Raw genomic sequence first — 19,185 nt, 5'->3', positions numbered from 1 at the left:
GATATCAAATTATTCAGTCAAGAGTGAGTTAGGAGAGTTGGTGATCTCTTGGATAAATCACCAAGGGCGCCAAGATAGGTTCATCACGAGCAGGAAGGAACAAGGGAAAACAGGAGGTTTTCCCCGTGGACCGACCCGTGACGAGATCCTATTCCCGGGCCCTCAACAAAGGTGTAGAAAACTTGTTTATTCCGATTTCGGGGACTCTCCTGAATGGTCTGAACCATTTAGAGGGGCTAAGGCAGTGAAATTGTTTGTTGGCAGTAGAGGAAAGCTGGGAATGGTGATGTTGTGGAACCTAAAGAGAAGGGTTCTACCCATGATAAATGGGAACAAGATAATTACCTTCTTATGTCCTGGTTGTCATTTATACAACCAGCTGGGAATGGTGATGTTGTGGAACCTAAAGAGAAGGGTTCTACCCATGATAAATGGGAACAAGATAATTACCTTCTTATGTCCTGGTTGTCATTTATACAACCCTCTTTTAAAAATAGTTTCGTGTAGGTGGATACTGCAAAGGAGATTTGGACCAAGCAAAGGCTACCTATTCAGAACGTAGACACCATGCTAGAGTGTATCAGTTACAGGTGGAGACTGCTGCATGAAAACAAGGGGACAGAACTCCTTCTACCTACTTCTCTCATCTTTCATATATGTGGAAAGAGTTGGACCATTACCAATCCATCGACTGGGAGAGTAACAAGAATGTCAAAGCTTACAAAGCTCTTGTTTCACAGCAATGTGTCTTTGCTTTTCTTGCTGGATAGAACCCTGCTTATGAACCTATTAGAGTCCAAACCTTGGGCTGTAAGGACTAAGGAGATACCCAGTTTACAAGAGATTTATGCATTAATCCAGTTTGAGAAGAGGACTCCAATGAATCCTCCTGGGGTGGGGAGTCAAGGGTGTGACTGAGAAAGTGGATGGAGATGTGCAGGATAAATTGAAGTGCACTCTGTGGAAGATCAAGACATACAAAAGAGTACTGTTGGGCAGTGAGTTAGAAGGCGCACAGGCGAGGTGCATTTTAGGGATGTACCTTGCCTAGGCCCTAGGTGCAGCATTTTCAAAAGGTGTGTGCCTTGCACTTCAGCCCAGGTCTGCACCTTTTGAAAATCTCTGCATTTTTTCTGTTTTTTTCCCTTTTGTGTCTAGTAGCTAGGTCGGGAGCTCTGCTCCAAGACCCCCAACCAAGACCCTCGAGGCAAGCCCAAACAAGTCCATATTAAGGTCTTAAATTCTTAATCCTTACTCTAAGTGTCTTCTAAAAATATCTTTCATTAGGATGAATGAATGAGCAACATGTTTTTTTTTATCAATAACAAAAATCTTTATTGAATTCAATTAAGAATAAGTTACAGAAAAACGGAGGGAGGTAAACTATCTTAACTCCCCCAAAACAAGGAAAAGAAAAAGTACAGAGTTAGAAATAAGCCCAAAACAAAGAATCCCTATTCACCCCTTGTTTAGCTAGCCCATCAGCGAAGGAATTTGTAGTTCTTTTCACCCAGCTGTACTTTATCTCAACATCCTTTACCAACCAGTTGAACTTTTTCCTCTCACTGCTGTATTTCTATTTCCACATTCCTATCTTATCTTCCTTTAACCAATTTACCACTACCTCCGAATCACCTTCAATAATCAGTCTCCTAATATTCAATTCTCTTGCCCTTTTGAATCCCTTCCAAGATTGCTAAAATCTCAACCCTAAGAGAGTCACCCTCACCAATCGGGCCAGAGAAAAGGGCTAAGGCACCCCCTTCCTCATTTCCGAAAATTCCCCCAATACCTGACAGCCCTGGATTCCCCATGAATGAATGAGCAACATTAGTAAATGTGGGGTTTTTGGAAGCTCAAGAACCCCATCAGTTGTTGTTCTCTCATTCTCCTCTCTTCCTGGTTCCTCTCCATTTGTAAGTGTTTTGTACATAAACTCTCTTCTTCACGTGGAAAGTTGGACCCAAAGTCTGTCCCCTATATCTTTATTGGCTATCCTTCTGGTCAAAAAGGCTTTAATGATATGATCCTGTGTCCCAAAAGTCTTATGTTGCTATGGGCATAACCTTTTTGAGTCTTAGCCTGCTTCCCTACCGCTTCTCAGGGGGAGAATGGTAGTGTTGATGAGCAGAGGCAGGTTCAGCTCTCTTTACATTTTCCTCCTCCTCCTCCTCCTCCTCCGAAACCACCATTGCGGTTTTTTGTTTGTTCTTGTAGCTTAAAGGACCAGCATCCATCCCAAGGTGGGAGCAAAAGATCACACATCCTATGCTGATCAACACTCTAGTGACAAATGCCTACTCCTTAGCTAGGTAATGCTTCTCTTGAACCTTGTCCAACCTCTACTACCACTACATCTCTTGTGGTCCCTCCAATTCCAGAAAGGAGTGGGTTGCCCTGACTGCTCCCATCAAAGTTTAGTTTCATAAAACCTTTAATGGGAGGTTTCCAATCCAACCATGTTTTAGTCTTCTGCACTGAACTAGAAGTCACTAAAAACCAATTCCTCCAAATGTCATCAAAGGAGAAATGTCTGAACAATTCCATAGTTTGTAGCCAATGTATGGTTCTAGTCATTACACAATCCATAATTTGTTGTTTGCTTCTCTCCTCTTGGAAGACTCTGGCATTTCTTTCTTCCCATAATGTCCAAATCACTGCAGCTCTGGTGCACCTCCACATTATTCTTCCCCTTTTCTTTGGCCAAGCAAATGTAGATGGATCAAACAACATCTTAATCTCCCTTGGCATATTCCACCTGCACCCAAACCAAGAAAAAAACCACTCCCAAATTTCTATAGCAAATAAACAAGAAATAAGTGATAACAAGATTCACCATCTGATTTACAAAGAGTAACCAATTCGGGGAAATACACAAAAAAGGCCTTTTCTTTTGCAAGTAACCCAAAGTGTTAATTTTCCCATATACCACTTCCCAACAAAAAGCCTAAGATTTAGGGGGAATCGGCTGAAACCAAACTTCCTTCCAAGGAAAAGACTGAGAGGAAGGGGACTGACAAAGAGCTTAAAAAATAGAGGCACAAGAAAAGAAGACTTTATGATTGGACACCAAATTCTCCTATCTAGTTTAGAAAGCTCTAGGCAGGTCATATCAAGAAGTAGGAGAAGATTTGACAAACAGGTAGCTTCTCCATCCCTCAACCCGCTTTGAAACTCAAAATCCCAACTGTGACTCAGATGAAATGGGATGGACTAGAAAACTCAAAATCACCTTACTTTTGTACAAGGAAACAAGGCCTTTAAGGATCGGTTACCAAACCAAGTTCTTCCCAAAAACAAATTAAGTTCCCTGAGCAAACATCATACCAAACCAAGTTCTTATCAAGGTAATCCTCCCTCCGAAGAGATATTACTCCTCTTCTAGGCAACCAACTCTGTTCATATTTTATACAAATGGGTTCCAAAATCTGCTTTCCTTAGGGTTGGCCCCTAGAGGAAGCCCCAAATAGGTTAGAGGCAAGGGAGTAATATGACACTCTAAGCACTCTGGACCAAATTTTGGGCATTCTCCTCCATATTAACCCCTGCTATACAACTCTTGTCCAAGTTCATTTTCAGATTGGATACCTTTTCAAACTTCTAGATCAATTCTTTTAATCTCTTCACTCTTGAGATATCTCCCTTTACAAAATATTGTGAAATCATCTCCAAATTGGAGGTGAGTAATTGGAACCCTGTTTCTACCCACTCTTCAACCCTTAACTTTGTCTTTCCCTAGCTGCCTTAGAAAGGAGTCTACTAAAAACATCCACCACTAAAGTAAAAAGAAAGGGAGAGAGGGGGTCACCTTGCCTTAACCCTCTACAAGCTAGGAAGAAATCCTTTACCACTCCATTAACAATGATGGAAAAATGACAAGACCAAACACATCCAAAGACCTGATTGCACAATTTCTACCCAAACCCCCGTTGTTGCATTACTTTTAATAATAATTTCCAATCCACCAAGTCATAAGCATTTTTTAAATCCAATTTGCACACAAATCCTTCCTTCCTAGATCTCTTCATTTCTTCCACACATTTATTGGCTATCATAATTTGATAATTATTTGCCTCCCTTGAACAAAGGTTCCTTGGAGCTAGCTTATGATTTCTTTAATCCTCAAAGACAGAAGCTTAGCAATTACTTTGTAGATATTGATCACCAAACTAATAGGTTGGAAATCCTTAAGTTGACTAACATCAGGTTTTTCAGGGATCAAAGCCAATAAATTTGCATTAACTCCAAGGTTAAGTGGCTAACAATACATACATACATACATATATATATGTTTGAGAATTCCCTGTAGACTTCAATCTCACCTTTCAATACTTTCCAACAATCCTGATAGAAAGCCAATGTAAAATCATCTGAACTTGGTGCTTTAGATATATTCATGGAATCCCCCTCTCAAAATCCCTTTCCAACCACCTTGCTACCTCCTCTTCCAATAAGGGCCACTCTAATCCTTCTAAACTCAACCTATCCTCCAAAGGTCTTTTGTAAAGGGATTTAAAATGGTCCACAAAGATTCTGATTATTTCATCCTAATTAAAAATCATTTTCCCATTAACTCCAACCTAGCCACAAAGTTCTTACGCCTTCTGCCATTGGCCGTCGCATGGAAGGATTTTGTGTTCCCATCCCCTTTATCCATTTGTCTTGATTTTTGTCTCTAAATTTCCTCTCTGCTAAGAACTTCCTCCAAATCTTTCTTCATTTTCCATCTCGATTCCCTTTCTTCCTCATTAAAATTTCTCTCATTCTTCAATTTGTCCAATTCTTCAATCTGAGATGTGAGAGCAAGCTTCCTTTCTTCTAGTCTTCCAAAAAGGTCCCTATTCCAATCCTTTATCTTGGCTCTCAATCTTTGCAATTTCTTATGAATTTTGATTCCCTCCCACCTTATCCCCCTTAGCTCCTCTTTCCACCATCCTTTACTTGGCAAATAAAATTTGGATGTGTCAACCACATATTTTCAAATCTAAAAAAGAGTGGGACCATGTAAAAAAAAATCTGATCTTAATCTAATGGAGTGGTGATCCGAAGTGACTCTAGGGAGTGCTCTAGAGACCAAACCTTCCCATTGATTTCCCAGCTTGTCCAACTTTGAACATAGTGGATTTTCCTTAAAGTTGGACCAAGTAAAACTATGTAAAAGAGGAATCTCCTTCAACTCACACATGTCTATAAATTCATTAAATTTCCTCATACCAGTGGTGATTAACTGACGGGGGTTAGAAGTTTCATTAGAGAACCTTATCACATTGCACAACTTCACTTGGTCTAACCTTTAGGAAACCCCTATGTGTTCAAAAATTGACTAATTTTTATTCACTGCAGACCGGGAGGATCATTGGGGGGATTTAGTCTCCAAGGCTTTGCCTAGGGTGACCTCTGACCATTGGGCCATCACTATTTCCAAGGAAGAGTTGGGTAAGAGGGGTCCCACCCTGTTTAGATTTGAGAATATGTGCCTGTGCCACCAAGCTGAATGAAAGGAGACCACCCTATTTAGATCATGGAGTAGTGATGCCCTTGTTCTCAGGACCAATTGGGTTTGCAAACTCAATCCAAGCTGAATCAAAGGCTCTATGGCAAGGACTGAAGCTTGTAGAACAGCTAGGGGCAAGAGAGTTAGAAATTGAAGGAGACTCACTTCTGATTATAACATGGGCAAAGCAAATTGAGTCAGTACCTTGGAAGCTAAGATTCACTTTTAGACAGATTGACCAACTTGCAAAGAGATTTAACTCTACTTTCAATTGGGTTAAATGGGAAGCTAATGGGTCGGCGGATGTGTTAGCCGAGCAAGGAGCTAATAGACCATCCTTATTTTGGGCAGTATTGTAAGCTACTTTGCCATGGATAGTATTGTATCTTAATTTCAGATTTAAATCAATAAATGATTTTCTTTGCTGATAAAAAAAGCATGTACCTGTGCCACCTTGGATTTGTGGAGAAAGTAAAAGCTTGGTGGAATGAAAGTAACCCAAGGGTGAGTTGGGAAGGAATGGAATTCCATTGAAAATTGAAGGAATTGAGTGCCAAGATCAAAGAATGGAATATCCAGCACTTTGGAAGGATTGAGGAGAGAAAACAAGAGTTGATTGGTCAAATTGAGGAGTTGGATGCTAAAGAAGGTGAAGGGCTTTTTGAGGAAAGGGATAAGGAGTTAAGGTGGTCTCTAAGGAAACAACTAGAGGATATTTTATTTAAGAAATCAGTTGGAGGCAAAAAATCTAAACATAAGTGGGTAAAGGAGCGGAATGGAAATACAAAATTTTTTCATGCTCTAGCTAATGGAAGGAGAAAGAAATTTTCATTTCTAAGCTTGTGATTGATGATGTAACACTCACTCAACAATCTGAGATTGCAAGAGCATTTATGAATCGTTTCAAATCAATTTATAGCAGAACCTTGAATGCAAGAGTCTGGTTAGAAGGATAGGAGTGACCTAGGTTATCTGAAGACCTTAAAGTGTGGCTTGAAAGGAGTTTTGAGTTAGAGGAGATAAAGGTGGCAGTCTTTTCCATGGATAGATCCAAGGCATCAAGGCCAGATGAGTTTACCATGGCATTTTATCAGGACTGTTGAAATATACTTAAACAGGACATCCATAAGGTCTTTGTTGAATTTTTTTGAGAAAGGGGTGACTAACCTGGGGCTGAACTCCACTTTTTTAGCTTTGGTACTAAAGAAATATGATGTAATTCACAGTTTCACACAAAGGAATTCAGACCTATCAATTTAGTAAACAATCTTTACAAAATAATTATCAATATGCTATCTCAGAGAAATAAATTGTGTTGCCTCAAAATATTTCCCATAACCAAGGTGTCTTTGTGATGAATAGACAAATAATTGATCATGTTCTTATTGCAAATAAAAGTGCAGAGGTCTTGAGAAGAACTAGGAGAAAAGGCTTGGTGTGCAAGCTGGATTTGGAGAAAGCATATGATTTGGTGGATTGGTTTCTTTTAATATAGGTGTTGTGTGTTGGAAACTTTTGGTTTTGGGGAGAGGTGGTGCAAGTGGATACAAGATTGTATTATGATATGTCATTATTCTATTTTGGTGAATGGGGCAGTGGTTGATCACTTTCCTGCAATTAGAGGGATAAGGCAAGGGGATCCCCTTTCTCCTTTCCTTTTTACTCTAATTGCGGTAGTTTTGGGTAGATTGATAGATAGAACAGATTCTAGAAATTTGGTTAGGGATTGGAGGGTGGGTAGGGATAGGGTACCAATATCTCATCTATGGTTCGTTGATGATACAATCTTATTTATTGTTTACAACAATAAAAAAATATTACTTACAATTTGAAAATTTAATATTTAGTTGACTTTGTTGTTAATGTAGAAAGGTAAAAATAGTAAAATAGAAAATAATTTATATAGTAATTAAAATGTGGTTTTGTGTATTGGGCTTAAATAGAATATAGCATAATAATGGCTTTGTGCATGTATTAATTTGTAAAATTTTATTCAATATGATTCTTGGACTCTTAATTAATGGATTATCAACAAAACTGTATGATATCTATACATCCCATTATATTAATTGTAATATATTTCTTCATATTTACCATTAAAATATACATTCCCTATGTATTTATACGTTATTTTTGGTTATTTTGACCTCAAATTTAGTGTTATTGATGTATTTATGGAATTTGTATGTATTTCTCTAGTGTATCCATGTGTTTCCAAAGCGTATCTGTATTCATATCTGTACCCAAGTTGTTTGATGTGATACCCGACATCGATATTTTGGTCCTTGGTTCCAACTATATGGGGTCAGCTACATGGTTCATGTTTTGCCATTCCATTCTGTTCAGTGCCATATCCATTCTTAAATTATGGACACACACTCAAATCGTTTCTTATTATTTCCACCCAAGTCCTTTTTGGTCTACCCAAAGCTTTTCTAGCCCCTTCAACTTGTAAATTGGAACAATGCATAGATGGTGGTGGTGGTGGTGATGATGATGATGACTGAAGATGGGATATATACAAACTCAAACTAATCACACATTATTTGTGAAGAGAAGGGGTGAGCATATTAGTATACTCATGTTTTTGTAGATAACGTTGTGCTTATTGTTAATGATGTACAAAAGAGTATTGATTTGAAGAAATTCTTAAGGACAAAATTTGAGATTAAAGATCTCAGTGAACTGAGGTATTTTTGGGAATTGAGGTATAATCTATTTATATCTCTCAATGGAAGTATGCTCTTGTTCTTCTTAGGGATAGAGGGAAATAAGGAGTAAAACATGTAAAATCTCTCATTGACCCGAATTACAGGATAAAAGGGGAATGGTTTAAAATCTCCACAAATTTCCTAATATTTCCACAACAACACAGCATATTTCCATTTCCGAGGGTACTAACACAAAAGTATTACTAGAATCAACATATCCCCCAGTGAATGTTATTGGTGCTATGTGGATTATATGGCTGTCAACAGTACCCAAAAATGTGCTCATCAAACCCTCCCTGGAAGCAGCTGGCAAAGAAGAAAGCTTGGAAGTTTTTTTTTATCAGAAGGAAGCTTGGAAGTTAACACCAACAACCAGAGAAGTGAAGAAGCCACATGTTTAAGCCTGGAACCGTGGTGCTACATGAGACCAAGATGTATCAAAAGAGCACAGAGCTCTTGATTTGAAAGCCCTCTAGCATCTCATCTATAAAATAGTTCAAGATTTAAAGATTAATCTCCATTTCCAGAGTACTGCAATGGCTGATCTCAAGGAAGCCACAGAGGTGTACTTGGTGGTTTCTCTGAGTATATCAATCTCTGTCATTCATGCCAGGAGAACCATTATGCCTAAGGACACCCAGCTTGAATGCAGGATTTACAGCAAGAGGGTGTGAAGTAGGCCTAAGATTGTTCTATATTTCTGCCTCAATTCCCTTCTTGTTGTATATGCACTTTTTTCTTTTGTTAGTCCTTTCAATTTCAATCATGTAATAATGTTTGATGAATGTCTATGTATTGTTAGCTTTCATGAAATTGAAGGGAATGCATGTTTGTCCAAAAAAACCTATTGCCGCCAGTTGCTTCTTGTCTTTTTCTTCCCTAAGCGTTAGACATTGGCTGTTCGCCTGTTGCTAACTTCTTGTTCATTGGTTTCTTATTTAATGGTGGAAGGAAAGGCAAGAGATTGGTCCTGATAGTGATTACCTCTTGCCCTAGGATCTCCTAGAAGACCATTAACTTGAGGGGTTTGGATGATTCCCCTGATTCCCTACTGGTTGCTTCTTCTTCCCTAATCTTTTATTTCTTCTGTTAGAAGCTCTAGCCTAATCTTTTGTCAATGGATTCCTTTTACTTGTTGAACCTTTTGTCTATCGATGAGGTTATTCTGCAAAAGTTTTTTTTTTTTATAGGAAATGGTATTCTGCAAAAGTAATTTGTGAACCTCATTAGATAAGTGCAGGCCCATTAAACTCAGACGAGATCTGAAATCCAATAGATCCAATCAAATTGAATTCATATATACTTCCTGTGCATCCAATTGACCTTCAGATCGAATTCAGATGGGGTATTTTATTAACCAGATTGAAGTTCAGGTTTAAATATAGCCTAGTGGAGTACAAGAGATAGTATTATAACGTAGGTTGGCAACAAGATATTAGATATGTGGATTAGCAAAATTATTGCCCACCTAATGAACATGATTGCCACTTCAATCATTTGCACTTTCTATGAGTTTAAATTTTGCTTGAACTCTCTCTATCATGTAGTTTGATGATTTGGAACAAATAATAATTTAAAAGGGTCTACCTATGCATCTTCTATCAATACTATATAAAGTAGATACTTGCCTTGGTTTTGGTACAATTCATAAAAATTAAATCCAAATACCATAAATCATATATGTTTAATTTTTTACTTGCACACATGCATAGCATGTATCTTAACTAGTCATTACATAAAATAGCATTCCATATCTTTTCATATTTCACAATTTTTTTGACCAATAACATCATATTTTGACAATGCTTCCACCATGTATAAGTTTACAATATTTCCATATGACATTGCCAACATGTTTCCTATATTTGGATGACTGATATTTCTCCTGACATTAACATTTTAAACATTGCTGAGGGGGAGCTTCTTGAGGATCATGGAACATATTAGAGATTGGTTTGGCAGCTACTCTATTCCTGTATGAATCAGCCAGATTAATCTTTGAGTGTAGTTGGCCAATATACACATGCTCTTGTACTACTCATCTTGCAATTGATTCTTGCTTACTTGAAAGGTTGTCCTAATAGAGGTATCCTATATTCTAAACACAATACAATGAATTTGGAACTGTTTACTGATGCAGATTGGACTGGATCTCTAAATAATAGACCTTCGTCTCTTGAAATAGTAAAAAAGTAGTTTATAGTTGCTTGTAGAGTATAGGGCAATGGCCCAAGGACTTTCAAAGGCTTTATGACTACGTTCATTACTTGAGGAGTTGGGGATTGATTGGTATGTCCTTCTTGTACTATACTATGATAATCAAGCAGCCATTAACATTACTCACAATCCCATACAGCATGGTCGCACCAAGCACATAGAGGTGGATCATCATTTTGCTCATGAGTGAGTTCTGTCAGGCGAGATATGTCTCCCTTATGTGAAAACTGATCAGCAGTTGGCCAATGTGTTTACTAAGGGCATACCAGCTCTGAAGCTACAGAATACACTTGGCAAGCGGGGAATGATGGGCATCTACTCAAGCTTGAGGGAGAGTGTTTAGATATAATGGTCAGGCAGCATTTTTTCTTTATTGGGCCTGTTTTATGGCTTCATTCATTTGCTAATTATTTCTTATTAGTGTTCGTATTGAGACTTTTTCTATTTTTATTGCTATGTCCATGGGCCAGATTCATATTAGTTTTATTGGCCACCCTATTGGGAGCACTGATGTAATTTCATCATTATTCATTCTTTCTCTCTTTTCTTCCTTCTATCTATTTCTCTTGTTTTATTCTTTTCTTTGATTCTTATTCTTATTGCAGAAAATCAATTCAGATTAGTGGGTAGTGGCTTAGTGCTGTTGTAGGTAGAAGATCAGGCAACCTCACATTGGATTAGGCCAAGCTTAGTCTGGTTTCAGGCTACCCAAGCCTACCCATATTGGGGTCAAGCCAGAATTTTGGCACACAAGCCCAACCCATGCAAAGTTCGGGTTAGCCCACCCAAGTTGCAGCAAGTAAGGAAAACAAAAGGTCAGAGAAAGCAGTATAAGCTCAGCTCCTAACAGACATCCACGGAAATAAAGTCTACCTTTTTATTTTTTAATAAGAACAGAAAAAAAAAAAAGTCCTCTAATCACGTAAACCAGCAATTTTTCCAATCATCCAACCAGCATACAATCAGGAAGGTTGCTAAACAGAAGAACATGATACCTGAGAACCAGAACCAATGCATGGATCACTTCCACGTAAGCCATCCACAAGCTCAGAGTATAACTGTTCTTTAGGAGTTGGAGCAGGAGCACCATAATATGAAAATTCTACAACATCCACATCACACCATACACCTCCAGGTCCCTACTCAGAGAGTAAGCAACATAAACTTCCGAGGAAAATAAAAGCTAAATCATGGGCTAAACAGAAAATACAGATCTCCTAGACTCATCTGTACTTCTCTATGGTCAATTAACATTTCAAAGACATAGTACTCCAATTAAATCCTGTTGCTATTTGCCAATTATAAGTACAATCACATGCCACAGCTAAGATCAACTCATCAACATAATTAACTTATAGAAGTAGTGTAAATCCATAACACAATATCTCACTTTCTCACCTCAAGTGCAGAAGGTAGGCAATGAGTGTGACTCAGCCACTGTCTGTGAACTTTCCGTGCAACAAATACAAGAATAGCTGGCCTATCTGTCAATACACCCCGTCGAATACGATACCCGATTGCTGTTCCAAGGCTATAACGGCGTAAGATCTTGCTGTGGAATGCCCTTATAGTCATGAGCTCAAGTAAGGTGGTTGCCTGTTGTCCCGTTGGAAGACGATCTAGAGTTTCAGGTAGAACCCCTTTCTGAAGGTTTGCAAAGTAATTAGCTCGATCTTCAGCAGCACCATTCAATCTACTAGAAGTAGGCCACGAGAAGTAGGCAGCATTGCTCTCAGAGTGCTGACCACCTGATGCATATGCTTGAAGTGTTGGTGGACTTAATAAAGGAAGATTAGGGTGACTGCTGTAATTCATTTCCAGATCCAAAGCTGATTCCTCTGACTGTGTTGATCCTGAGTGATGGACTCTTAAATCCAGCCGGGTCCTCTCCATACTTCAGTTAGCCTATGAAGAATTAATTCAATAATCCCTTATTATATATCCAAACTCAAAGTTTAATGATTATAGATGGAAACAGAAAAATAAACAAAGACAACCACAATTATATTTAGACTACAAAAGTAACCTACTTGACAACAGCCTAAAGGCATCTTTAGGAAGGCATGTATCATTGATATAAATCAAATAGAGGAAAGGCATCTAATCTATCAAAAAAAATAGAGGAAAGGCATCCAAGCTCAAGTGAATAAATTTTGGCATAGAAAGTAGGCACTACATTGGCTTTTTTTTTTCCTTTGATCAGCAGAAAAGGAATCTTATTAATGAAAGATTAAGAATTACAAGGTCTGGGGTGTGATTTCCACCCCAAATCAACAAAGATTACAGATTTGCCCAAAACATTTGCCTTCTCACAGCCCCTTGTTTGGCCAGAGAATCTACCATTCCATTTGCTGTTCTTCTCACCCACTTAAAGGAAGCATTTAGTTCCCTTGTTAGGCTTACAACCTCCCTGAATTTATGCCTGAATACCCAAGGAATCTGGGAGCTATTTCTGGTCCAAGGGATGACTACTTGGGAATCCCCTTCCACCTCTAGGTTGTGCAAGCCCAGTTGTTTCGCAAGTCTTAATCCTTGCAGTAAACTAACTAGTTCTGCTGTCATTGCGTCTCTGTTCTCCAAGGGCACTACATTGACTTTTCATTTCTCTTCTTTTGTGATTGCCAAAGCACAGGGATGTTTTATTTGCTTTTTTAACATTGTACAGGTCCCTTTGGGGTATATTTTCTTTATACCTTTGTTTACAATTTAATACAATACTTTACCTTTTCAGAGAGAGAGAGGGAGAGAAGGGTCCCAAACCCAAACAAAACATACACAAGCCCATACATGTGAAAAAGCCAACAACTACCAAGCCACAAACCCTAACTTGAGTATAACGAAGGCATAGACACAAAAAAAAAGCCACTAAAACAAGTATATACAAGGATGAAAGGCCCATACAACACATGTGCACATGCAAAAATAGTGCCAGCATCCTATTGGAGCTCCCCAAAGGAACCCCAAGATAAATACTGGATGGAATTTCAATGCATAAAAACACCAAGAACAAAAATTGCAGAAAATTGTAAATATTAGACAAAAAAATAAGCAACCAAAACTATTTAACAACAACAAAACAGTAGCAAACCACATTAAAGTACAGATTAATCTTCTTCAAATAAAAATTCTTCTATGTGAACTGTGAACTTGAACACCTCAAACAGAGAGCAAAAACGAGAAATAGATAAAGTAGAAAGCAAACCCCAAAGCAAAATCATTAACCAGTAATCACTTAATTCAAAACAAAAACTAGACCTTAAGAGTGAAGAAGTGGAACTTAAGAGTGGAAAAAAGTAAAGTACTCAATCTCAATCAGATGCTATAACATTCTCTTCAAAAAAAATAGTGCAAAACAGAATAAAAAGAATAGGCTTCTATAAAACCAAAAGAAACAAGCAATACATTAATCAACATGCCATTCCATGTTTTCGGAAATAAGACATTGAAAGGTTCATAAAACACCACAATATTCATATACTAAGGCTGTGTTTGGTTTGAAGGAAAAAATAGGGAAAGGAAGGGAAATATAGGGAAACCTTTACAAACCTTTTATAGGGTTCCCTACCTTTTCCTTCAAACCAAACATAGCCTAAAAGAGAAAAATCACAGGTAAGATAAGAAAGAGAGAGAGAGACAGAGAGAGAGAGAGAGAGTAAGCATGAGCAGCTCAACCAACATGAAAGAAAATAAAGAAGTCCAAAAAAAAATACGCCACATCCTCTTCAAACATACATTATATAATGCACTTCACAGTTAGAGAGACGGAACAGAGGGAAATACCATAGAGACTTCACCAAGTAATATTCATCGCAGAAACCCAAACAGGCTTCTGGGCTATGAAACAAAAAGCCAGGAAACGCGAGGAGGACAAAATGCCATCTTTCCCTTCTTCTCGGAACAGAAACAATTGAGGGAAAAAGAGGTAACGTATGCCAACACTTCAAATGGGTTAAAAGAAATCCAGACTAACAGCGTGAAGTACAGACTGAAAACCGAAGCAACAACTTGAAGCAAGATTAATCACAATCCTTCTTTCGACCCCAATAACCCTACATAAAGAAAAAAGAGGGGAGGAAATTAAACAAAGAAAAGATTCAGAGGAAATGCTGAAACCACCTTATATAGGGACATAACTAAAAGAAATGAGAGTCAATAAAACGAAATGAAGAAATTGATAGAAAGGAACAGGAAGGGAAATACAAGCATAAAGGGAGCACATATAGAGTATAGAACCTAGATTATGAAGGCGTCAATGATCAGCTTGGAGCTCAAAAGTGAGAAAAAATCCCATAGCAGCAAAGAGGGTATCTATTCCATCCATTAAAATAAAAAAAATAAAAAAAAAGAAGAAAAACAAAACTAGTTCGAGGTTAAAGAAACAATAGCCTAAATGGATTTCTGAAAAGGCGAACAATACTTTACAAAATGAAGAAACATTGAGAACGTCACTCACTCCCACTGCACGCAGAAAACCCAGTAACGCTCAGATAACAAAAGATAATTTTTTAGGGAAAAAAAAATCTCGTAATGGGCATCTACAAGCACACACAGAGAAATGAAATAAAGCACAAGGCAAATATACAAAAAGAGAATAATAACCAGTAGTCAAAATGGGACAAAATTGATCTTCTAAAAGAAACTGTTGAAGGAAATGGACTAGGAACCAAGAAATAGAAGCTCGCTTTAGAATCAAGGAAACAAAAATATCTCAAAATGGGTACTCGGAGAATGAAATGAAAGAGGACCCAGAAACAAGAAACAGTGAAAACAAAAAGAAAAAGTAAAACCCAGAAAGCAGTATAGTTTTAAGGAGCAAGAAAAGGTTTCAAAATCAAAGAAAAACGCCAGCTTGGTAGACAATTCTAAGAGGACTCACCGATCAGCAACAGCAGAGCTTGTGGAAAGGGAATTAAGACTAAGCCCCTTTTGAAGATTATCAAGACCTAGTCGAGGTTTCCCCACCTTGCCCATCTGTAGATTGATTGAAGCAGGAATCTGCTCAGCACTAAAAGGGATTGCCAGCTTGCATCAATTACAGAAGGGTTGTTAGAGAAACCCATGAAATTAAAGGTATCCAAAAAAAACAGAATGCGAGAGAGATATAAGTTGAACCAGCAAAAAAAACATAGACATCCGGCTTTTGCCGGTAAAAATGGGTTTTTTTTTACTTTTCTCTCTCCTACCACCCTCTCTTTTTCTGTATCTTTTCTTTTTTGTTTTTTCTTTGCTCTGTAGGGGGTCCAAGAATGGGAAGATTTTAATGGAGGGAGAAGGGCCAAGAAACGAGAAACAAAATACTCTCATGGAGGATGTGGGACCCAGTCTTATTTGCTCCCCAAAAGTTGCACACTCTAACAAATAATTCGAGAGTGATGCTCCTGCGGGAGCGATCCCAGTGGATGAACAGTTTGAATCATTAATAGGTTCATCAATGCTAGCCACAAGTTTTAAAAAGTTAAAGAAATATTCAGAGAAAAGGATTATCAATTATCAGAGAGATCCCTCATCAGTCATCCCTATCTTGTTCAGACTTCAGAGTATCAGTCCGTGCTTGGCTTCAAATTTGAGACATTCAGAAGATTTGTTACTCTTGAACTTTCCAACCAGACTACAGTGATGTGTAGAGCTCACACAACTTGTTCAGTGTGATCGCTCTCACATGATCATTATGCCCAAGATTTTAATAAAAGGGGAAGGAGGATAAAAATCCCCATCTACAGGAAGAGTAGTGGAGAGGGTTGCTTGTCAAGTATCTCTTTGGAGTTGTTTGTTTGCTTTTTACTTCATTCCATTGTCCTGTAAAGGTTTCTTATCTGTCTGAAAGCTGCTCCCCAATGAATAGTTAGATTGAGATGGTATAATCCTGAGAGAGGTATCTATATCTAGTTATCTACATCTACATAATATAAAACAAAACCATCACATGTCTTTCAAGCATTACTGCTGCTACTTCTATTATTGGTCTGCAAGGACTCTGAATCATGGATATTGTTGCTAAAAATATAGTATAACTGCTTACTATATTTGGAAGTAAAAATTTTATATGCTAATCTCTATTTATCATTCCCCTAGTAGTAAATATATATCGTGTCTCTTCATTATTTATCCATACAATGTATCTCAATAATTAACAGAGGGGTGGCTCAGTTGATGCATTAGCTGGTTTACTCCAGCAAAGACCCCTCAATTGGTACATTAGCTGGTTTGTTCCAATAGAGACTCAGATTCAATTAGGACAACCACCCTCTTTGGAGGGGTTTATGCTATTCAAAGGGGGATTCTAGTGTATCACCAAAAAAATGTCTCAAACACTCAATAATTTAAAAACAACTCTCAATAATTTAAAGCAATGTCCTTTAGCAAAAGAAGTTACTCGAGTACTCTAGATTCAATGATTCCCCCCACCCCATCTCTCTCTCATTTCTCCCACTTTATCTCCTTATACATTATATTTGTTAAATTTCTCTTTGTCAAGTTTTGTGATCCTTGGATTCCTCTCCCTCTTTCATCTAATTGGTGAACATGATCATAAGAAAAGAAATTAAGACACTGCATCTGAATTATAGGGGCAATCTTGGTCAAAAACTTGTGAATACCATTTGAAGTAATATACCAAATCTAAGGTGACCATTTGATTTGGTGGTATATTGAAAAGCATTTATCTTGACCGTTAAGAGGCAAAACCAGTGATTGGTAATCAAATCAGTTGATCTAGTCAAGTACATTGTATATAAATTAGAACTTTCATGTGGTGAGATGAATAACACCTTACCTTATCCACAGCACTGTTCCTCCTTGAATAATTACTAAACCTTTTTGCTAATGATTTAAAAGAATGTTATACATTGGTTGTTATAACTTTCACTCCTTTTGGAACCATCATATTGTTCTCTCAATACTAAAAAGCATGAGAGAGAGAAAGGAGATGTTTTCAAAGGAAAAAAGTGAAAGTTATTATATGAAGAAACACCAAACCACAAAACCTTCAAATTATCAACAGCAACAATCAGCAATGCTATCATAATTGGTCCATTGCATGAAAACTTGAGCTCACTAGATAATTTTTCCATATCCAGCTTATTCTTTTCTTTGATTGTAAGAATGATGTATTTTATCATGAAAGAATGATGTATTTTATCCATCATTTTATCTTCTAAACACCACTCAACTTTTTTTCCTTCCTCTTGCCGTGCTTGAAAGATAGATAAGGTCTTATGATTGCCATCATCCTATCGGGTCTTCTTTTTGCATGCAAGATCATTGATGTATGGCCCATCATGTGGTGGTCTCTCTATTTGGCATACACCTTTATATACATGTTTGTTGATGATGAACTATGCTGGTGAAATGTCATAAAATATAATCAAAGTAATTTTCTATTAGTTTGTCTTCAATACACATTTTGGTGGGAGATAAATGCACTTGTGTGTTTGTATGTGTGCACATATGTCATGTCAAGTTTCAAAATATCAATATCTCAATACGCCGGTAGTGGCATATTGGGCAGTATCAATAGCTTTTTTTTAATTTTTTTAGTTTTTTTTTTTCCGAATCTGGTCCAAAGGGCTTGGTTTAAAGTCTATCCACCCTCTAAATCGATCGAGACCCCAAAACACCCCCTATATGGGCATATCGGGAAGCCCCTATTGCATTATGTATCGACTGATACGTATCAATATTTTGAACCTTGTGTCATATATCTATACATACATATGCATGTTAGTGTGCATCCGCACATGTTAGTGTTTGGAGGATCATGAATCAACATATGGGTCCCATTAAGACTGTACTTAGGTGTTGGGATATATCTTATCATCCTCCCATTGAAATAGACAATGAGATGGACTAAGCATGACAACAATGGCTTAGGTCAAACTCGATAGACCTAAGCTCATATGACCCTATTTCACAAAGGTCAAAGTTTGCATGTTAAGCCCAAATTATGATAAGCCAAGTTTTGGGTATGCATTTTGAGGCTATATATGTTTGGTGAATAATTGGTTTGAGAAATAATTACATATTTCATGAGTACCTATTTTTAAGTATTTATTTGAATAAGTACTTATTGTTGTTTGGTGTCTCCTCGAGACATACATGGATCCACATGTCATGCATGTGGAACTACACATGGACCCAAACGGAACACACGTGACATTATTAACAAAAAAGAATAATGAAAATAAATAATAATAATAATAATAATAATAATAATAATAATAATAATTTTGTTAATAATAATACTAATAAATAGTAGTAATAATAATAAGTATTAAAAATTAAAATAGATAATAATAATTAACAACAACAACGTCAACAACAACAACAACAACAACAACAATAATAATAATAATAACAATAATAATAATAATAATAATAATAATAATAATAATAATAATAATAATAATAATATATCAACAATGACAATAATACTAATAGTATCACAAGTTACTTCCAAAAAGTACTTAATGGAAGTACTTTAAAATATATATATATATACATATATGCAAAATTACTTAAAAAGATACAAAATTACTTTCAAGAAGTACTTTTAGAAAGCACTTTTATAAATTATTTTCATGGAATTAGTTTCATTAAATGCAATTTTCTAGAGGTACTCCCAAAAAAAAGTAATTTCACATAAAGGCTTTTAAACTATGTTTATGAAATTACTTTCAAGAAGTACTTTTACATAGATGTATTTTCAAGAAGTGATTTTTAGAAGTACATCTAAAGAGTAATTTCACAAAAGTGCTTTTAAAAAGC

The 19,185-nt window shown here is 37.0% G+C and overlaps 1 protein-coding gene across 10 annotated transcripts in view; it reads right to left on the bottom strand.

Annotated features, from left to right (window-relative positions):
• LOC148846459 (protein NARROW LEAF 1-like) overlaps positions 1-15,857 on the bottom strand; it is a 29,720-nt gene extending 13,863 nt beyond the window's left edge. For 4 of the 10 annotated variants that reach the window (XR_016102210.1, XR_016102209.1, XM_088954859.1 and 1 more), the window contains exons 1-4: positions 15,299-15,857; positions 14,203-14,471; positions 11,821-12,327; positions 11,418-11,561 (exon numbers count right to left, since the gene is read on the bottom strand). Coding sequence is in view for 6 of the 10 variants with exons in the window: in XM_088954859.1 (XP_088810985.1) it covers positions 11,418-11,561; positions 11,821-12,315 (639 nt within the window). In the remaining 4 variants the exon portion in view is untranslated. Of the gene's footprint in view, positions 1-11,417; positions 11,562-11,820; positions 12,328-14,202; positions 14,472-14,655 lie in introns of all 10 variants that reach the window. The other 6 variants (XR_016102211.1, XR_016102212.1, XM_088954864.1 and 3 more) reach the window with 4 other exon arrangements.
• Positions 15,858-19,185: the final 3,328 nt, after the last annotated feature.

Source organism: Nelumbo lutea, chromosome 7 (genome assembly GCF_056320005.1).
Source record: "Nelumbo lutea isolate HS-2025 chromosome 7, American lotus-T2T, whole genome shotgun sequence".
NCBI lineage: Eukaryota > Viridiplantae > Streptophyta > Magnoliopsida > Proteales > Nelumbonaceae > Nelumbo > Nelumbo lutea.
This window is presented reverse-complemented; position numbering and strand designations above follow the sequence as displayed.